Genomic DNA, 18,683 nt, shown 5'->3' on the forward strand with positions numbered 1-18,683 from the left:
AAATTAATAATTTCATTATTTTAATCTCAGTAAACTAAAGAAATATGTGTGTAAATAAAATAAAATAATACAAATAAAATAAGATAAAATAAGCATAAATACCACTACACGTCTTGCATTTAAATGAAGATTTAAAAGTGTCAACTGAGATTTTCATTGTTTTATTTTTAAGATAATTAAGCTTAGATTATGTGATTCTAAGTAATTGATACATTATATTTTTGAAAAGTTTAATTATAAACATTATGCTAAATTATATAATATGATTTACACATTTCTGTTAATAAAGCATACTTGAATCTTACTGATGGGGCTGTACACCAGACCAAAAAAACAAAAAACTTATGTTTTGACAACTTACTGGTGGATGTCTTACTAATATGTCCTTTTTCGCAGGCTAGAGTAATTCCCAACAATGACAAGAACAGGAGCTACTCTGTGGTCTATGTTCCAAAAGTGGAGGGTCTTCATAAGGTACTAATAAAATAAGTCACTTTCCAGTCATATTTTCAAGATGAATGATTTTTACAATCTTTTTGGGTCTTGATAGCAGTTTTGTAAGATGTGACAAAGGGTGCTTAAACTGTGGCAGATGAAATGGAGTAACTCAATCTGAGGGATATTTCTGTCTTCCTCCAGGTGAAGGTGTTGTTTGCTGGACAGGACATTGACAGGAGCCCTTTCCTGGTAAATGTGTCTAAAGCATTGGGAGATCCAAACAAGGTGCAGGCCCGTGGGCCAGGTTTGGAACCGGTGGGCAATGTGGCCAATAAACCCACGTATTTTGACATCTACACAGCAGGTAATGCCAGGAAAATAAAGTTGTTTGCTGTTTACTCTAAAACTAAAGACTAGATAAAGATCCTTCATGTATTTGTGACCCCTCAGGTGCAGGAGCAGGCGATGTCGGCGTGATCATTGTGGACTCTCAGGGTCGTAGAGACACAGTGGAGATCATTCTGGAAAACAAGGGCGACAGTGTTTTCCGCTGCACCTACGGCCCCATTCTGGAGGGCCCTCACACTATATATGTGACATTCGCTGGCCAACAAATACCCAGAAGTCCTTTCACTGTTCACATCTCAGAGGGTGAGACCCATGTCCTCACTTCATGACTTAATTCCTTGAAAAGATGTTATCTTATTAGCTAGAGGTCCTGCAGAGTTCTTTTACAGTCACAGTCACATTCTTATTTAACACCAAAGCTGTTAATGCACCAAGAAAACAACAAGTGCTTTTTTTACTTGAGCCTTCGACTTGTTGTTTTTTGCTGCATTAAAAGTATTCCATTCTAAAATGTCTACCGCCCCTGCTGAAAAGACCAGCTAAGACCAGCTGTTTTTCCAGTAAAGTTGGTTCGCTTGCTGTTGAAGCTAGTTAGGAAAACTGGTAAAGACATTAGAGTGAAGACTGGAATCCAAAACACGAGTTACAGTAAGCTGGCCTATTCAGCTGGGGCATTATGCACCTAAAGAGCTTATTTTACCCTAGGTGCAGTCACATTTACTGTTGCTCGGTGAAATTTCGTGGCCGAAAACTAGTCTTTCCAAACTCTTTAAAAGTTTTGCACACAGATTTCACTCATTGTTGGTTATGTGAATTCGCCATGCTGACCAACAGAAAGCTGCTGGTTTTAAAAAGTAACTTCAGTGTGATCTGCGCTATGCTGTTGACAAAAGACTATGGACCTTTTTTGCCCGTGAAATTTCGCTAATGTGACTGTACCTTAATGACTTCAGATTGTTTGATTGACAGCATGCTAATACTGGACAACTCCCAGAGAGATCTGCTCTCTGTGGGACTGACTGAGACCAGGTTGTTTGGTTTGAGCTCCGTGCTCATTGCTCCAGGGATCCACCACCCTCCCGATGATGACGAAACGCTTTATTGTGTTTCCTCTTTCCTTTCGCCTGTGTGTGTTGTTCTAGCTCCTTCGAGCGGCCGGCAGATCGGCTCACCGGTTCAGATAATCCCTCAGTCTATACGCACGCCGCCCTCAGAAAAGGCCAAGAAAGTGCCTCCCCCAACACCACCCAAGCCCAGGCGACCAAGTTAGTACGGGCCTCCCGGGGGGCGTGGCAGATGCCTGCTCGAGCTTGGTCCCCTCTCTACTGTCTCCTCCCCTTACCCTGGATGTGTCCTCCTGGGCACACCATCTCTGGCTCGTTGGCATGCGCTGTCGCTTTGCCCTCTGGGGCAGCTAAAATCAACAGGATGCTCAGATAGAGACAGGAAGTGATGGGATGAAAGTGTGTGTGAGTAAAAGTGAGAGTGTGAATACGGATAAGAGGAGGATTAGACAAGTGTTGCAAATGCTGCTGCTGGTCTTGTTTTAACTGACGCAGAAAAAGATCCACCTTTCACTGGTGGGACTGGACGATCACTTACCAGAAGCTCAGAGCACCAGGATCACTTTTGATTTGATTCTGCTAATATTTTCTGATTCAATAACTCAGAATTTAACAAGTTTAACTAAATCCTATTATTAAATAATTAACTATTTAAATAATAATAATAAATACAATTAACAAAAGTAACAAATTGCTTTAAACTAGGGCTAAAGATATAAATTAATCCAAATAATTTATTGTTTAATTTTATTTTTGTGTTAATAACAGCCTTAGTTTAAATGACTCACTGTAACCTGAACTGACATTGGGTCTGTTTCACACCTGCAATTTTAAAAGCATATTAAGCATAAAGCACAAAGTCAAGATGCCATCACTTGGTTTGGCATCAGAGAGCCAATGGCTGAGTGACCGTCTGAAAAATCATCATCCTCATCCCATTGTCATCATGATCATCATGATCATCATCATCATCTGTGCAGTTGCTCGATTCGGCCATGTTGCTCCATAAATACTAACTCAGAGAATGGGAATGCTTTGATTATCTGTCTTAACAACTAAAATATACAATAAAGTAACTAACTCAATTATTCAAAACATTTTTTCCACATTTTCCACCTAACATTATTTTGTAGACTTTTTGTCTTCCTTTTTATCCTGTGCTGGAAGAAACAGATACTGCAAGAAGAATTTGTTTGATCGGATATGAGAAAGCACTTAGAGAACTTAGCTGGGCTGCTTTTAATAGACATTTTATTGCTCTAAAAGTGCTCATTAGTGGACTTACTGTGTTAAACACCAAAGCCCAACAGTAGGCCACTTATTTCAAATAAAAAATTGTCTTATTTGAGCAGAATATTGTTAAAGTTTGGTTATATTTTTCACTGCTGGTTCTTGTAACTAATTGCATATATAGTGTTTAAGTATTTTTATAAGCTCTTGAAAACAAACACAAGCGTGCCTGTAGTTTTCATTTTAGTGCTCTCACTACATTCCTAATGGGGTCTTTATGAGATTGCTAATTGCATTGTCATAGGCTTGTAAAGGAAACATTCTGTCTTTGGTTGTTCTTTCGTGCTCGTACCTTTGGCTGGGTCCATGTGCTGGTTCATGCATAATCTCAACTAACTTCGACAACCTCTACGTTCATGTGTGTATGGGTCTTTTTTGCTGTCTTTTACTTTTAATCTTGTGATAAAAAAGAAAAAAGAAAAAAAAGAAAAGAAAAAATACTCTTTCCTCTTTGTAGCAAGTAACCCAAATGCCTGTCGGGCCATTGGCCGTGGCCTGCAGCCCAAGGGTGTGCGTGTGAAGGAGGTGGCCGACTTTAAGGTGTACACGAAAGGAGCAGGCAGTGGAGAACTACGTGTTCAAGTCAAAGGGCCAAGTATGCGTGCAACTGTTTCTACTAAAGCAACAATTGTTAATTTTTTTCTGTTTTAATGAGCATTGCTTTGAAAAGTTAGTTAGTTTGAATGAAATTTTGTGTTTTCAGGAGGTGGCGATGAGCCTGTGAAAGTACAAGAATTGGGAGACGGTGTGTATGAATGTGATTACTACCCCATTTTCCCTGGAAAATACATCATCACCATTACTTGGGGTGGCCACGCCATTCCCCGCAGGTAAGGGTTATAGACCCCTGTGCAGTTTGATATCTGTTACGAATCACTTAGAAAGAACATATTGAAATCCATTTTAAAAGGATTAAACAGGATATGGAAATTACTACAGAGATAATTCTAGGAATTAGGCAGATTATCATGTACAACCTTCTCACTTCTGATCAAAACGTGTGTATGTGTTTAGCCCAATTGAGGTGATCATAAGTGAAGATGCAGGCCCTCAGAAGGTGAGGGCATGGGGTCCAGGCCTGGAGACGGGCATGGTGGGCAAATCAGCTGACTTTGTGGTTGAGGCCATTGGCACAGAGGTTGGAACTCTGGGTAAGAATCTTCTTTAACGTCATTGAGCCTCCTGAGCTGGTGTTGTATCCAGGGATCTAGTGTTTATGGCAGGGGTTCTCAACTCTGGCCTTCAAGGTCCACTTTCCTGAAGTGTTTAGCTCCAACACTAATCAAACGCACTTGAACAAGCTAATCAAGGCCTTCTGGATTACTAGAAAGTTACAGGCAGGTGCATGATAAAGGGTGGAACTAAACTTTGGAGGAAAGTGCTGGAACCACTGTATTATAGTCTGATGAGATGCCTTGGTAATGGTTGAAAACTCACTTCCATGCACAGGTTTCTCCATCGAAGGCCCCTCGCAGGCTAAAATAGAGTGTGATGACAAGGGTGATGGATCTTGTGATGTTTTGTACTGGCCCACCGAGCCAGGTGACTATGCGGTCCATGTCATCTGTGATGATGAAGATATCAAAGACAGCCCCTTTATGGCCCACATCCTCCCTGCAGCCAATGACATCTTCCCTGAGAAGGTCTGCCCTGTCACTATTGACAATAATGATTGCACATTTGTTGGGAATAATAAATGACAGCGGTAACTGAACTAACTCTTTTTTATGCAGATTAAGTGTTACGGACCTGGGCTGGAGCCAACTGGGTGCATCGTAAACAAACCTGCTGAGTTTACAATTGACGCCAGTGGAGCTGGAAGAGGACATCTACAGATTTATGCTCAGGTACATTTTCATACAAGTCCCAGATGCGTCATGCCTCATGCCTCACTTCACTGGTACAAAATGTGTTTGTCCTTCTTTTATTCCAAATGTGTTTGTCCTTCTTTTATTCCAGGACTCAGAAGGCTTCCCCATCGATATCCAAATCACAGATAACGGTGACAGTACATATTTCTGCGTCTACATACCCACCAAGCCCATCAAACACACTATCATCATCACCTGGGGAGAGGTCAATGTTCCCAACAGTCCATTCAGGGTGAGAGCTCACTGTCAACATGCAGATTTCCGCCAACTGATGACATTTTAATGTCGCTGTTTGTCAAGATTTTTCATGAATTGGATCTACAACAGCTCAGCCTTTCAATGAAAGTTCATGACCACATTTTTCCAGTGTTAGATTTCACACTTTCCCTTTTCACGACCATGTTAGATCATAGGTTCCATATTGGATCATAGCTTTATTAGAACCACTGTCCTCCAAAAGCTTTCAGTTCTTAGTTTTACAATATGTAACTATGGTCTTCCTACATTTCTTAGGTGACCATTGGAGAAGGCAGTCACCCAGAGAACGTGAAGGTTCATGGACCAGGAGTGGAGAAGACTGGCTTGAAGGCCAACGAACCCACATACTTTACTGTGGACTGCAGTGAGGCCGGGCAAGGTCTGACCAAACGTGACTGCTAACGTTATTTAAACTCATATTTGAAATTTGGAAATTGAGCTTATTTCCTTTTTTATATCTGTTCTGACTCTGTAGGAGATGTTAGCATTGGGATTAAGTGCGCTCCTGGCGTGGTGGGACCTGCCGAAGCAGATATTGATTTTGACATCATTAAAAATGACAACGACACATTCACAGTGAAGTATACACCCCCTGGAGCCGGACGCTACACCATCATGGTGCTTTTTGCGGATCAGGTCAGTCATAGTCTATAATATGAAATTATTCTGTTTGTTATTTGAGTTCTAAAAACTTTGAGGTTTTTTTGTGTTGTTTTTAACAAATTAACAGGAAATTCCCATCAGCCCCTTCCGTATCAAAGTTGATCCATCCCATGATGCTAATAAGGTAAAAGCAGAAGGTCCTGGGCTCAGCAAGACAGGTCAGTTTCATTTCCAGCAACTGAAATTAGAAAAATAGTAGGTAAAAATAGCTAATCTTATCTGCATGTTATGTGTCTCTATCACAGGTGTGGAAGTGGGCAAGCCGACCCACTTCACGATCTATACTAAAGGAGCAGGCAAGGCCACACCTGAGGTTAATTTCACCGCATCTGGGAAAGGAGAAGCCGTCAGTGACTTTGAGATCATTGATAACCACGACTATTCTTTCACTGTGCGCTACACTGCGTTACAGCAGGTGAGACACTCCAGCAGTGGGTTACGTTTGATAAAAATGGACACCATGTGGTCACATGCTATTATGGTATTATAAATCTATTATAGTATTATAAAACATCTTGCTCAGTCCTGTTTTTTTTGTGATCCAGGGTAACATGAGCATATCTGTGTGCCATGGTGGTGACCCCATCCCCAAAAGCCCATTTACCATTACTATCGCTCCTCCTTTGGATCTCAACAAGGTCAAAGTTCAAGGACTCAACACCAGTAAGTCCACAGCAAGTCAAATCTTCAGGCTTTTTATGTGTGGACTGAAATAATAACTATGTTGATTGAACATATTGTACATATTTCTTGTGCCTATGTGTTTAGAAGTGGATGTAGGGAAAGATGAGGAGTTTACCATTAATACACTTGGCGCGGGAGGTCAAGGAAAGGTGGATGTCAAGATCACCTCACCCTCTCGCCGGCCAATCCCATGCAAGGTGGAATCTGGAGCATCCAATGAGGTGCACACAGTTAAGTACATTCCGCCAGAAGAGGGGCCCTACAAAGTTGACATCAGCTATGATGGAAACCCCGTGCCAGGAAGTCCTTTCACGGTGGAGGGGGTGATGCCTCCAGATCCCTCAAAGGTAGGAGTCACAAATAGGAGAATGTGATTTGTTTGTTTATACGTCATCGTCTTATTGAACCGTAATTTTCCTGAGTACTGCAAATCCTTTTGATTATACAATATTTGTTACCTAAATGATCTCATCAGTATTTTCTGTGTGTTCTGTTGATGGAGACAGTGCTTTTATTGTGCTTTGGCATTTCGATTCACTCTAGGATCCTTTCTCAAGCTTAAGGCTAAAAACAATCCTTACCTCACAAGTCAGAAAGACCTTCAGAGTGTTCTTCAGAGCCACTAACCAGAGTCAGAATGATCAATCTAAACTAGAACCAGATTTTGTAAAACAACATTTCTTGATCCTCTGTGCAAGGAAATGTCCTGTTTGTTTATTCCAGCAATGTTAGTTCCAAAGTAAACCAATTTAATTTAATTGTATTTTATTTTATGTGTATTTTTCTTGTTTGTATGTATGCCTGTTCTCTACAGTGCTGGATTGTTCCAGTGAGCGTTTTCCTTTTCCGTGAGCCAGACCCTCCAGATTGTATATCAGTTGTGTCATTGAAGAAGCCTAAAACAAACACAAAAGGCCATTAAGCCATTGTTGGAAATTATTAGAGGACGGTTGGTGTTTATTAATCTGTCAGGGAGAGGTGAACTCAAGTGTAGTGTGCCAAACATGGTACTTCATCCGCATGTGGAATGGCTGCTCCATTCTGTCACTGGGCCGAGGTCACACTGAGGATCATTAGATAATTTGTCTGTATATTACCGAAAGAGATACAGATCTCTGACCATAAATGGATATAAATGATACCGTCTGACTTTGAAAAATGTTGGACTGTTCTCTAGTACTGTGAAAGGATGTTGTATCATTGAATTATAGAAAATTCAATGCACACACAGAGTGGCCATTACAACTTAGGTGTGCATTAATTGTTTAAAATTCCAGAGTTCCTGAATCTATTATTATACTTACCACATATACCACGTGTATAATTTAATTATATTAAAGTATTATATTTTCTGGTTCATTTTTAGGTTTAATTACTTTTTAATTCCTGATTATTTTCAAGTTTCTAAGAATTCTGGTTTGATACGTTATTGAAAGGCAATCTTGACAAAAGTTTTGTCTCGTTTTCACTTCAAGGTGCGAGCCTATGGCCCTGGCCTGAAGGGTGGCATTGTGGGTAAACCCGCTCCATTTGCCATCGACACTAAAGGCGCAGGTACAGGGGGTCTCGGGCTGACTGTGGAGGGCCCGTGTGAAGCAAAGATTGAGTGCCAGGACAATGGAGATGGATCTTGCTCTGTGTCCTATCTGCCCACTGAGCCTGGAGAATATTCCATCAACATCCTGTTTGCTGATGCTCACATCCCTGGTTCCCCCTTCAAAGCCATGGTGCAGTCCGTCTTCGACCCCAGCAAGGTTACAGCTAGTGGTCCAGGGTTGGAGAGAGGAAAGGTCAATGAAGCAGCGTCGTTCACGGTGGACTGCTCTAAAGCAGGGGAGGCGGAGTTGACCATCGAGATTATTTCCGATTCAGGAACGCAGGCAGAGGTTCATGTCCAGAATAACAGCGATGGAACTTATTCTATCACCTACATCCCTCCTTTCCACGGAATGTACACCATCACGATCAAATACGGAGGACATGCAGTGCCTAAGTTCCCTGCAAGGGTGCAAGTGGATCCTGCTCTTGATACCAGTGGAATCAAGGTCTATGGTCCAGGAGTGGAGCCCAGAGGTAAGGAGGGCATCTAAAATCACACTTGGTTGAATGTGTTTAGTACCATTGTACTTAGCAAATTCTGCTATATTTTCACAGGGGTACTCCGAGAGGTCACTACACACTTTGTTGTTGACACTCGGGTTCACAACAAGATTGGTGGAAACCACATCAAAGTTCGTATTGTTAACCCATCAGGTGCCAGCACTGATGCGTACATCACTGACAAAGCAGATGGCACTTACAGAGTAGAGTATACCGCATATGAGGATGGTAAGATATCCAGCAGATAGGAAAAAAATATTTTTGTTGAATTGATGTCATTTTGTAAAACCTGATCATTAAAATTAAAAATGTAATTAAAATTAAAAGCTGAGGTAAGCTGGTATATGTGTCTGCCCTAATCTTCATTAATTTAACAGGCTATATTGGCATTTCTTTCCTCCCCGAGAATCATGACACACACACACACACACACAGAGAGAGAGAGAGAGAGAGAGAGAGAGAGAGAGAGAGAGAGAGCTGTCTGCTATTCTGAGCACGGCTGCTGTATTGATCGTTCTGTGTGGAGGTCAATGTTGTAAGATGGAAATTCATTCATTGTTCATTGTGTTTTGAGCAGAGCCTGCTGATGTCTTTTTTCCCATGATGCCTTGATAATATTCCATCACAACTATTGACTGAGAGAAAAACACAGTCTCTCTATATGGCCACACACACTCTCTCTTTTTTGTCTCTTTTTTTTTTTTCTTTAAAGGTGGTAGTTCTTTAGATGTGCACCTTTAAAGTAAACCAGTCAAATCGGATCTTGCCAGAATGAGAAAGTTCTTTCCAGCTTCATATATAGATATGTTATTTTTGTGTGTTTGTACAGGTGTGCATCTTATAGAGGTGCTATATGATGACGTACCTGTCCCCAAGAGCCCGTTTAGGGTGGCGGTGACTGAAGGTTGTGATCCCAGCCGTGTACGTGCTTACGGTCCTGGTCTGGAAGAGGGTCTGGTCAACAAATCCAACCGCTTCACTGTGGAGACCAGGTACATATTCCTATGAACGCCTGCTGTTGAACACCTCCACAATCTTAAGTTTTGCATGAGGGAGAAAAAGTTCCCCACGCAGATTTCGATGTTCCAGTTGGTCATGCAAATTGCACTACTCTGACCAACAGAAATCTGTTTGATTTTAAAGTGTCTCCTGTGTAAACTGTGCTTCATACATCGCTACGCTAATGACAATAGACAATTAACCATTTTTTCTCCCTAAAAATGTTGCTGAAATATCGCTAATGTGACCGCTGAAATACCTTCTATGATCTATCATTTTAATTATGGAAAATTAAGCAGCATACACTATATCAGGGTTCCTCAAATCCAGCCCTGGAGGCCCACAGTCCTGCAGAGTTTAGCTCAACCATGATCGAACTCACTTACCTGGAATTTTCTAGTAACTTTGAAGACCTTGACTGGCTTGTTCAGGTGTGCTTGATTAGGGTTGTAACTAAACTCTTCTGGTCAGTGGCCCTCCAGGACTGGATGCACTATATGAATAGTTTTGCTGTGAAAATACTTAATACTTGTCTGTATTTTCCTCTCTTTCAGGGGTGCTGGCACGGGTGGTCTTGGATTGGCCATTGAGGGTCCATCAGAAGCTAAGATGTCTTGTAAAGACAACAAAGATGGCAGCTGTAGTGTGGAGTATATTCCTTTCACTCCTGGGGAATATGATGTCAACATCACTTTCGGAGGCCTGCCTATCCCAGGTATGATGTAATTTCCTTCTGTCTAATTCATTCCATGGTTTGTTTCTGATTGAACTCAACACATTAATTAGTCATTGACATTGCACTGAAGTGTTGATTAAGACATTTAGAAGCAAATAATCATGACATTTTGATTTAAAGCTTGAGTATTTCATACCTCAAAGTCTGTTTGATCATTTTATGGAGAAAAACTGTAACTGTATCATCTCTGTGGGTGTTTAGGTAGCCCATTCAGGGTGCCTGTGAGGGAGCTGGTGGACCCCAGTAAGGTGAAGTGTTCTGGTCCTGGTCTGGGCAGTGGAGTAAGAGCCCACGTCCCCCAGACCTTCACTGTGGACTGCAGCAAGGCTGGAGTCGCCCCACTGGAGGTGCTGCTGTATGGACCTACAGGTGAAAATAAACTGGAAAAACACTTAACGCGTTTGGACAAGGTCCTTGAAGTATATACGTGCTTCAGTTTAGCTTTTAGAAATTGAATTACTAGAATGCCTAGAAAATTGACTTAAAAGTCTTTGAAGTGTAAACAGTATAAGTGTGTGTGCTTAGCTAGTCTGAAGAAGTTGTATATATGCATATTCATACTTAGTATATGTACATCATAAGTTATTTAGAAGCAAGTTCCCCTCTCAGTATTTCTTCTGTTGCCATTTTCAAAGCATTCGGTGGCAATTGACTTGTTCTTGAACTGTTAAATGTCCAGAGTTTGAATTTAATAAATAGCTTTTATCAATGTGGGGCATGTATTACATCTAGTGCTGCCACTAACGACTAATTTTCTAACGACTAATTTTTCGATTAGTCGACTAATCTAAACGAGTAATTTAAAAAAAAAAAAACATTGTTTGTCATTTCGTTGTGTCCATTTTATTTTGAACTCAACTGAAGGGCCAAAATTTTGTAAAATTCTGTTCAAATATAAATTGTCACCAGTTGAAAAACATGATGTATTAACAATCTAAGCATAATATCTGCATTTCCATTAGGCTATACCATATTAGTCAGAGTCCTAATCTAATCCTCTATTAACAAACATGCATGTATTCATTACTTAAATTAGCTCTTTGTTCTGCCTTAAATTAATACATGTTTATATGTACATTTCTGAAATGCATAACTGATAACATCACTCTGAATTGTAGGCTAAAGTAGATGCAATGCATGCATTTTAGGTAAAGCTGCTTTGAAACAATATGTATTGTGAAAAGCGCTATACAAATAAATTGAAAGAGTCTGCACTAGCCTACTATGCTTAGCTCTGCCTTATAATGAATCGCGCTGAAAGCAGGCAGGCACGCAGCCATGCAGCTTGCGTTTACACTTGCGTGCATGGCGGGCCCGTGCCGCGGTTCGCGTGAATGTGAAAGCAACACGGACTCGGGTGCGCGTTTTAGCTGATTATGTATTTAGTTAAATAAAACACATGTAAGGGATGATAGTGTTGATGATTTACCTTGGATACGAGTGAGAGCGAGTCTGCAGTGGATTAGAGAGATCAACTGTGTTATTATTCTAGGGATGACAGAGCCGGTGAATATCACAGACAACGGTGATGGCACCCACACAGTAATCTACACTCCTGCTAAAGATGGACCGTACACTGTCTGTGTCAAGTATGCAGACCAAGAAGTGCCACGCAGGTGAGCGTGCTGCCTAAAGTATTAATAAAGTCTTAATATTAATGACATGAGTAGTCTATGTGTGGTATGACCAAACATAACCAAAGTTCAGTGCTGGTTTAGAAATTAGAAGAGCACTTCGAAATAAAGGAAGTATGTGATCATTGCATATGCCTGTTCCTCTATTTTCCCCTTTTCAGTCCATTTAAGATCAAGGTTTTGCCCGCTCACGATGCCAGTAAAGTCCGTGCCAGCGGCCCCGGCCTAAATGCTTCCGGGGTGCCAGCCAGCCTGCCGGTGGAGTTCACCATTGATGCCCGTGATGCAGGGGAGGGTCTTCTCACCGTACAGATACTGGTGAGTGACACCAGCACTCGCTCAGGCCTCTTTTTTGAGATGTTTTAAGACAAGAAGGTTTCCCTTGATGATCACTTGTGCTTTAACAGCCAATGTCCTGCCCTCCGCTTCCCTCTGCCCTGACCTCTGACCTCTTCCCTGCTGTCGCTGTAGGGTCCGGATGGTTGCAGGCAAGAGGCCTCTGTGTATGTGGAGGACTGGGGTAGGAGGGTGTGGGAGAACCACATTGTAAAGGGCACCATCCCCTTCCATATTCTTAGGAAAGGATGTGTAAGGCGGCTCCTCCTTTCAGCCTCCTTTTGTTGTTATAACTCACCGTGTCTGGCGTCTCTCCCATCAGCCTTGGGCCCCTAAGCGCTCATGGCCTGTTCCCTTGCTACTGTACACCCTACCCCAGTTCCCCTGCTCCTTTGACTGCTTTTTCCCCTCCAATTATTCCCTAGTTTTTCCTTAGTTATTCCCTAGTTCCTTGTTTCATATTTGTTCCCTAATAATGGGAACAAACGGGAATTATCTATCTATCTATCTATCTATCTATCTATCTATCTATCTATCTATCTATCTATCTATCTATCTATCTATCTATCTATCTATCTATCTATCTATCTATCTATCTATCTATCTATCTATCTATCTATCTATCTATCTATCTATCTATCTATCTTGTGTCCTCATCGTTCATGCATACCACATTCAATGACAATTATAGCAAGAAGTAACTTGGGAATTGTCATTTCTTGAGGATGATCCTTGTTTTTTATAATCATACTACTTCCCATTCTAAAAAGGAAGGGAGAAAACTTCACTTCAAACAAAACGGGTGTTTCCAAACTGCACACGAGCAAAAGCATCCAAAAACATTTTCATCTTGCACAAAAGTGGCATTTATGGATGTGAGAGTGAACCTTTCTCCCAGGCAGCCATACTTGATCATTTTGTGCTTGTCAAGGGGACCCTTAATGTTGCCCTCTAGTGGTCACTGTGGACTGACCTGTCATTAGATTTAGGCTAAACCCTACATGTGGTTTTCCACTACATGACTAACCGTCAGAAATGCTTGATATGTAATATGAATGAGTAATATTGCCTTGTTGAATATTTGCTACATTTATTTTAGCAACTACTCAAAACTTAAAAGAAACGAGGATTTCCTACGAATATATACTCATTCGCATGAACACACTTTAACTACTCATTCCTTTTGCAGGACCCAGAAGGAAAGCCAAAGAAAGCCAATATTCGGGATAACAGAGATGGAACGTACACCGTATCCTATGTCCCGGATATGACAGGGCGCTACACTATTACAATCAAATATGGCGGGGATGAGATTCCATACTCCCCCTACCGCATCCATGCGCTGCCCAGTGGAGATGCCAGCAAATGCCTTGTGACAGGTCAGTTATAGATGTCTATGTCCCACCCCTTTGTGGCCTTTTATAGTGGTGTATTGCTGTTCATTACTGTTGTTATTAGTGTCTTGTGGTTTATTGCTTTATAAAAATGCAATCGCAGCACTAGTTGGTTTATTTTTAAGACCGAGCATCTTATGCACAACTTTATGATCATGAATTCTAACAAATCTTTCTTTTATCTGTAGTGTCGATTGGGGGACACGGACTGAGTGAGTTACCTCTTTTGATCTTTGCCAGCCTTTTATCTGGGATCAGTTTAGGCCACTCTTTTTCATGTTTTCAAAGTGGCCCCATTTGGTCTGATTGGTGTAGAAAATGTTATTGTAATTGGTGTAGAAAATGTATTGTAATCTTTATTATAATTGCTTTGTGGCTGTACCATTGGTCAGGCTCAGGGCTCGGACCCACCATTCAAATTGGCGAGGAGACCGTTATCACTGTGGATGCAAAGGCTGCTGGGAAGGGGAAGGTCACCTGCAAAGTGTCAACTCCAGATGGGGCGGAGCTAGACGTGGATGTGGTGGAGAATGCAGATGGAACATTTGATATCTATTATACTGCTCCAGAACCTGGGAAATACGTCATCACCATTCGCTTTGGAGGAGAGCACATTCCCAACAGTCCCTTCCATGTGGTGGTAAGCACCTCTGCATTATGTATCTGCATTATGGGTAGTGATTTTTGCATATTATAATAATACTAAATATTTTGTATATCTTTGTGTACAGTATGTACACTACCGTTCAAAAGTTTGGGGTCAGTAAGATTTTTGTAATGTTAAGTCTGTTATGCTCACCAAGGATGCATTTATTTGATCATATTCCATGATTCTTTGGTGAACAGAAAGCTTTAAAGAACAGCATTTATTTGAAATAGTAATCTTTTGCAACAATATAAATGTTTGTACTGTCACTTTTGATCAATTTATTGTGTTCTTGCTGAAAAAAAAGTTTTAATATCTTCCAAAAAAAAAAAAATCAGTGTTTTTTTTTTTACCCAGATGATCATAAATAATTCCAAAATATGGCTACAGTGCATGGTGTGTTTTTACAAAATAATCATTCTCCCAAATAGAAACTTTTATTGTACTTCATTCATTGAGAATGAATTTAACTTAGCAATTCAATTCCAGTTCAGTGGGTCGAATTGAATTAGCTGCATGTAAATGTGTGTTGTGTGAAGCCCTAAACATGTGACCACCTCCTTCTCCAGGCATCTGATACCATCCCTATAATTGAGGAACCGTGTGATAAACTGCAGTTACAGCAGCCCTACGCCCCCTACAAGGGCTACACCCCTCACTGGGTACACACCACCCGTAGCCATCAGATAACATCCTAAATGCTTTCTGCTCCTCAGCCTTTATCATTATACCTTTTCATTTCCTCCATCTTTGCAACATTTTCCATGAGCTTTGCTGCTGACATCTTTTTAACAAGTTATTTAAACGGCTAGTTGGCTGATCATGCATTCGTAGAGTTAATGAATCGGTTGTTGATCTCCCATTGCAGAGGCAGTGTTTTGCACAAGTCTCTTTTATTTGGCTTTGTAGATGCTGCTTTTATTTCATCTATTGCAGCTCAACCAGTCAGGCCCTTGTCTGTTTTTCTTTCTTTTTTCAGTCATTAATCCTTTGCCTGCACTTTCGGCTCACTGTCCTTAGTTAGCAGTGCAGTGATGCTGAAATCTCTTTCTTTTCCAGGCCACTGAGGAACCAATCACTGCAGTGGATGCCATGGAGCCAATGCTCCGCCCATTCAATCTTGTCATTCCATTTACTGTGCAAAAGGGGGAGATTACAGGTATTTACACTTATTAATTAATAAAATTAATAACTATGTAATAATTTATTCATAAATAAATAGATAATCATTAGAGGTACTTGCAAAGGCAAAAATATTTTAAAAACCTTCTTTAACCCTGGGCCAGTAAGCAACACTCTGACAACCACCCTCTTGTGAAAATGAAGTACACTTTGACATGCTGTTTTAAAGGAGAATTTATTATAGAAATAAAAGATTGTACTTAAGCCCGAACTGAATGTAATGTTTTCAGACACTTAATTGCATGGGGTTTTTTTCATACAAAAGCATGACAAAACATTATTAAAACATCATGTTTTAAAGTAAACCATTACAAAGTGCACTTTTTAAAAGTGTACTTAAATGTGTTAAGAAGCATAATCATGAAAGTACACTTATCTGGCCTTTTAATTCAATCATATTATATTGTCCGCAACTGCAAGTAGAGTTTAAAAAAAAATATACTGTATGTTTAGGATTTTAAGTACACTACACGTGCACATTCGTTACAATTGAGCACACTTCTTTTTCACTTGGGCCTACACAATTCTGTATTTGAAAAGGTGGCATTTTGTCTTTTTCCAGGTGAGGTACGTATGCCTTCTGGTAAGACCGCCCGTCCCAACATCACTGATAACAAGGACGGGACAGTGACAGTCAAATACGCCCCCACCGAGAAGGGCCTGCATGAGATGGACATCAAATATGACGGGAATCACATACCAGGTACCCAAACAATCAGAAATTTGCACTAAAATGTTATAATTTGGTCTGTTAAATAATGTCTGTATTTGACATGGATCATCTGGAAACATGAAGTGACGCTCTTTTAATGTCTTCCTACAGGAAGTCCACTGCAGTTCTATGTCGATGCCATTAACAGTGGGCATGTGAATGCACACGGCCCTGGTCTAAGTCATGGCATGGTCAACAAATCTGCAACCTTCACAATCGTCACTAAGGACGCTGGAGAAGGTAACACACAAACCAAGCTTGGCAGCCTCACAGTCGCATTGCATTAGTCTCACATTGCCAGACTTTTGACTATCCACAGTGCACTCTCATCTTCTCTCAGGAGGTCTGTCTTTGGCAGTGGAGGGCCCCTCTAAGGCAGAGATCAGCTGTAAGGATAATAAAGATGGCACCTGCACTGTGTCCTACCTGCCAACGGCCCCAGGAGACTACAACATAATCGTCAAGTTTGATGACAAGCACATTGCTGGAAGCCCCTTTACAGCCAAGATCACAGGTTGGTGTTTGTGTGTACCCAAATATGGCTATGAGTGAGAGAGAGAGAGAGAGAGAGAGGATGAACAAGAGAGGGCAAAGTTATGTCTCTCCATAATGTCTGTGAATCACTAAATTAGCTGGCGTGTGTATTTATGTGTGTGCGCATGCCTTCACACACCTGGAGAATTTAACCACATCTGTAAAATGCTTCTAAAAGTAGTAGGCAGAATTTTTAGAAACAGGAAGCAGCTGTTTCCCCCTCCTCCAGTCTCACTCTCACTTTGCCCCTCAATTTGTCTCTGTGACGGAACTGGGGTTGCACCCGCACAACGAATGCTTATTTTAATAATTGGATCATATTTGCTAGTTATAATAAATAAATAAACAAGAACTGCTTTCAAATGTTTGGGGTTGGTAAGATTTTTAAAATGTTTTTGAAAGAAGCCTCTCATGCTCACCAAGGCTGCATTTATTTGATCAAAAATACAGTAAAAACATTAATACTGTGAAATATTTTTTAGTTTTGCATTTTAATATATTTTAAAATGGAATTTATTCATGTGATGGCAAAGCTGAAATTGTTATGTATAATTAAATCATTCTAAAATGCTGATTTGAAACATTTCTCCTTCTATCAATGTTGAAAACAGTTTTTTTAACTGTGATTTTTTTTTTGATGAATATAAATTCAACATTATGAGTTGGAATACATAGTATTCTTTTTTTTGCAACAATGTATGTCTGCACTGTCAATTTTTATAATATTTTTTATTATATATTACATTTTTCTTTTAGTTTTTTTGACATTTTATAAAAAAAGTATGTTTATATATATATATATACACTCACCGGCCACTTTATTAGGTACACCTGTCCAACTGCTCGTTAACACTTAATTTCTAAGCAGCCAATCACATGGCGGCAACTCAGTGCATTTAGGCATGTAGACATGGTCAAGACAATCTCCTGCAGTTCAAACCGAGCATCAGTATGGGGAAGAAAGTTGATTTGAGTGACTTTGAACGTGGCATGATTGTTGGTGCCAGAAGGGCTGGTCTGAGTATTTCAGAAACTGCTAATCTACTGGGATTTTCACGCACAACCATCTCTAGGGTTTACAGAGAATGGTCCGAAAAAGAAAAAACATCCAGTGAGCGGCAGTTCTGTGGGCGGAAATGCCTTGTTGATGCCAGAGGTCAGAGGAGAATGGCCAGACTGGTTCGAGCTGATAGAAGGGCAACAGTGACTGAAATAACCACTCGTTACAACCGAGGTATGCAGCAAAGCATTTGTGAAGCCACAACACGCACAACCTTGAGGCGGATGGGCTACAACAGCAGAAGACTCCACCGGGTACCACTCATCTCCACTACAAATAGGAAAAAGAGGCTACAATTTGCAAGAGCTCACCAAAATTGAACAGTTGAAGACTGGAAAAATGTTGCCTGGTCTGATGAGTCTCGATTTCTGTTGAGACATTCAGATGTTAGAGTCAGAATTTGGCGTAAACAGAATGAGAACATGGAACCATCATGCCTTGTTACCACTGTGCAGGCTGGTGGTGGTGGTGTAATGGTGTGGGGGATGTTTTCCTGGCACACTTTAGGCCCCTTAGTGCCAATTGGGCATCGTTTAAATGCCACGGCCTACCTGAGCATTGTTTCTGACCATGTCCATCCCTTTATGGCCACCATGTACCCATCCTCTGATGGCTACTTCCACCATGTCACAAAGCTCTAATCATTTCAAATTGGTTTCTTGAACATGACAATGAGTTCACTGTACTAAAATGGCCTCCACAGTCACCAGATCTCAACCCAATAGAGCATCTTT

General features: G+C 40.8%; 1 protein-coding gene across 12 annotated transcripts in view; it reads left to right on the forward strand.

Moving 5' to 3' along the window:
• Positions 1-18,683, forward strand: part of flncb (filamin C, gamma b (actin binding protein 280)) — a 50,331-nt gene that overhangs the window by 23,195 nt on the left and 8,453 nt on the right. For 4 of the 12 annotated variants that reach the window (XM_056233478.1, XM_056233479.1, XM_056233485.1 and 1 more), the window contains exons 6-36: positions 397-474; positions 640-802; positions 889-1,089; positions 1,929-2,051; positions 3,598-3,735; positions 3,844-3,970; positions 4,155-4,291; positions 4,590-4,783; positions 4,874-4,987; positions 5,100-5,243; positions 5,525-5,648; positions 5,745-5,905; positions 6,000-6,090; positions 6,178-6,347; positions 6,478-6,595; positions 6,701-6,963; positions 8,092-8,689; positions 8,771-8,944; positions 9,546-9,708; positions 10,270-10,430; positions 10,653-10,820; positions 11,944-12,067; positions 12,247-12,403; positions 13,611-13,800; positions 14,004-14,027; positions 14,208-14,455; positions 15,031-15,123; positions 15,521-15,620; positions 16,206-16,346; positions 16,467-16,595; positions 16,696-16,869. In XM_056233478.1, coding sequence (XP_056089453.1) covers positions 397-474; positions 640-802; positions 889-1,089; positions 1,929-2,051; positions 3,598-3,735; positions 3,844-3,970; positions 4,155-4,291; positions 4,590-4,783; positions 4,874-4,987; positions 5,100-5,243; positions 5,525-5,648; positions 5,745-5,905; positions 6,000-6,090; positions 6,178-6,347; positions 6,478-6,595; positions 6,701-6,963; positions 8,092-8,689; positions 8,771-8,944; positions 9,546-9,708; positions 10,270-10,430; positions 10,653-10,820; positions 11,944-12,067; positions 12,247-12,403; positions 13,611-13,800; positions 14,004-14,027; positions 14,208-14,455; positions 15,031-15,123; positions 15,521-15,620; positions 16,206-16,346; positions 16,467-16,595; positions 16,696-16,869 — 4,990 coding nt within the window. The remainder of the gene's footprint in view (positions 1-396; positions 475-639; positions 803-888; positions 1,090-1,928; positions 2,052-3,597; positions 3,736-3,843; positions 3,971-4,154; positions 4,292-4,589; positions 4,784-4,873; positions 4,988-5,099; positions 5,244-5,524; positions 5,649-5,744; positions 5,906-5,999; positions 6,091-6,177; positions 6,348-6,477; positions 6,596-6,700; positions 6,964-8,091; positions 8,690-8,770; positions 8,945-9,545; positions 9,709-10,269; positions 10,431-10,652; positions 10,821-11,943; positions 12,068-12,246; positions 12,404-13,610; positions 13,801-14,003; positions 14,028-14,207; positions 14,456-15,030; positions 15,124-15,520; positions 15,621-16,205; positions 16,347-16,466; positions 16,596-16,695; positions 16,870-18,683) is intronic. The other 8 variants (XM_056233480.1, XM_056233481.1, XM_056233488.1 and 5 more) reach the window with 3 other exon arrangements.

Source organism: Rhinichthys klamathensis, unplaced genomic scaffold (genome assembly GCF_029890125.1).
Source record: "Rhinichthys klamathensis goyatoka isolate OS25496 unplaced genomic scaffold, OSU_Roscu_1.1 h1tg000370l_1, whole genome shotgun sequence".
In the NCBI taxonomy this organism is placed as follows: Eukaryota; Metazoa; Chordata; class Actinopteri; order Cypriniformes; family Leuciscidae; genus Rhinichthys; species Rhinichthys klamathensis.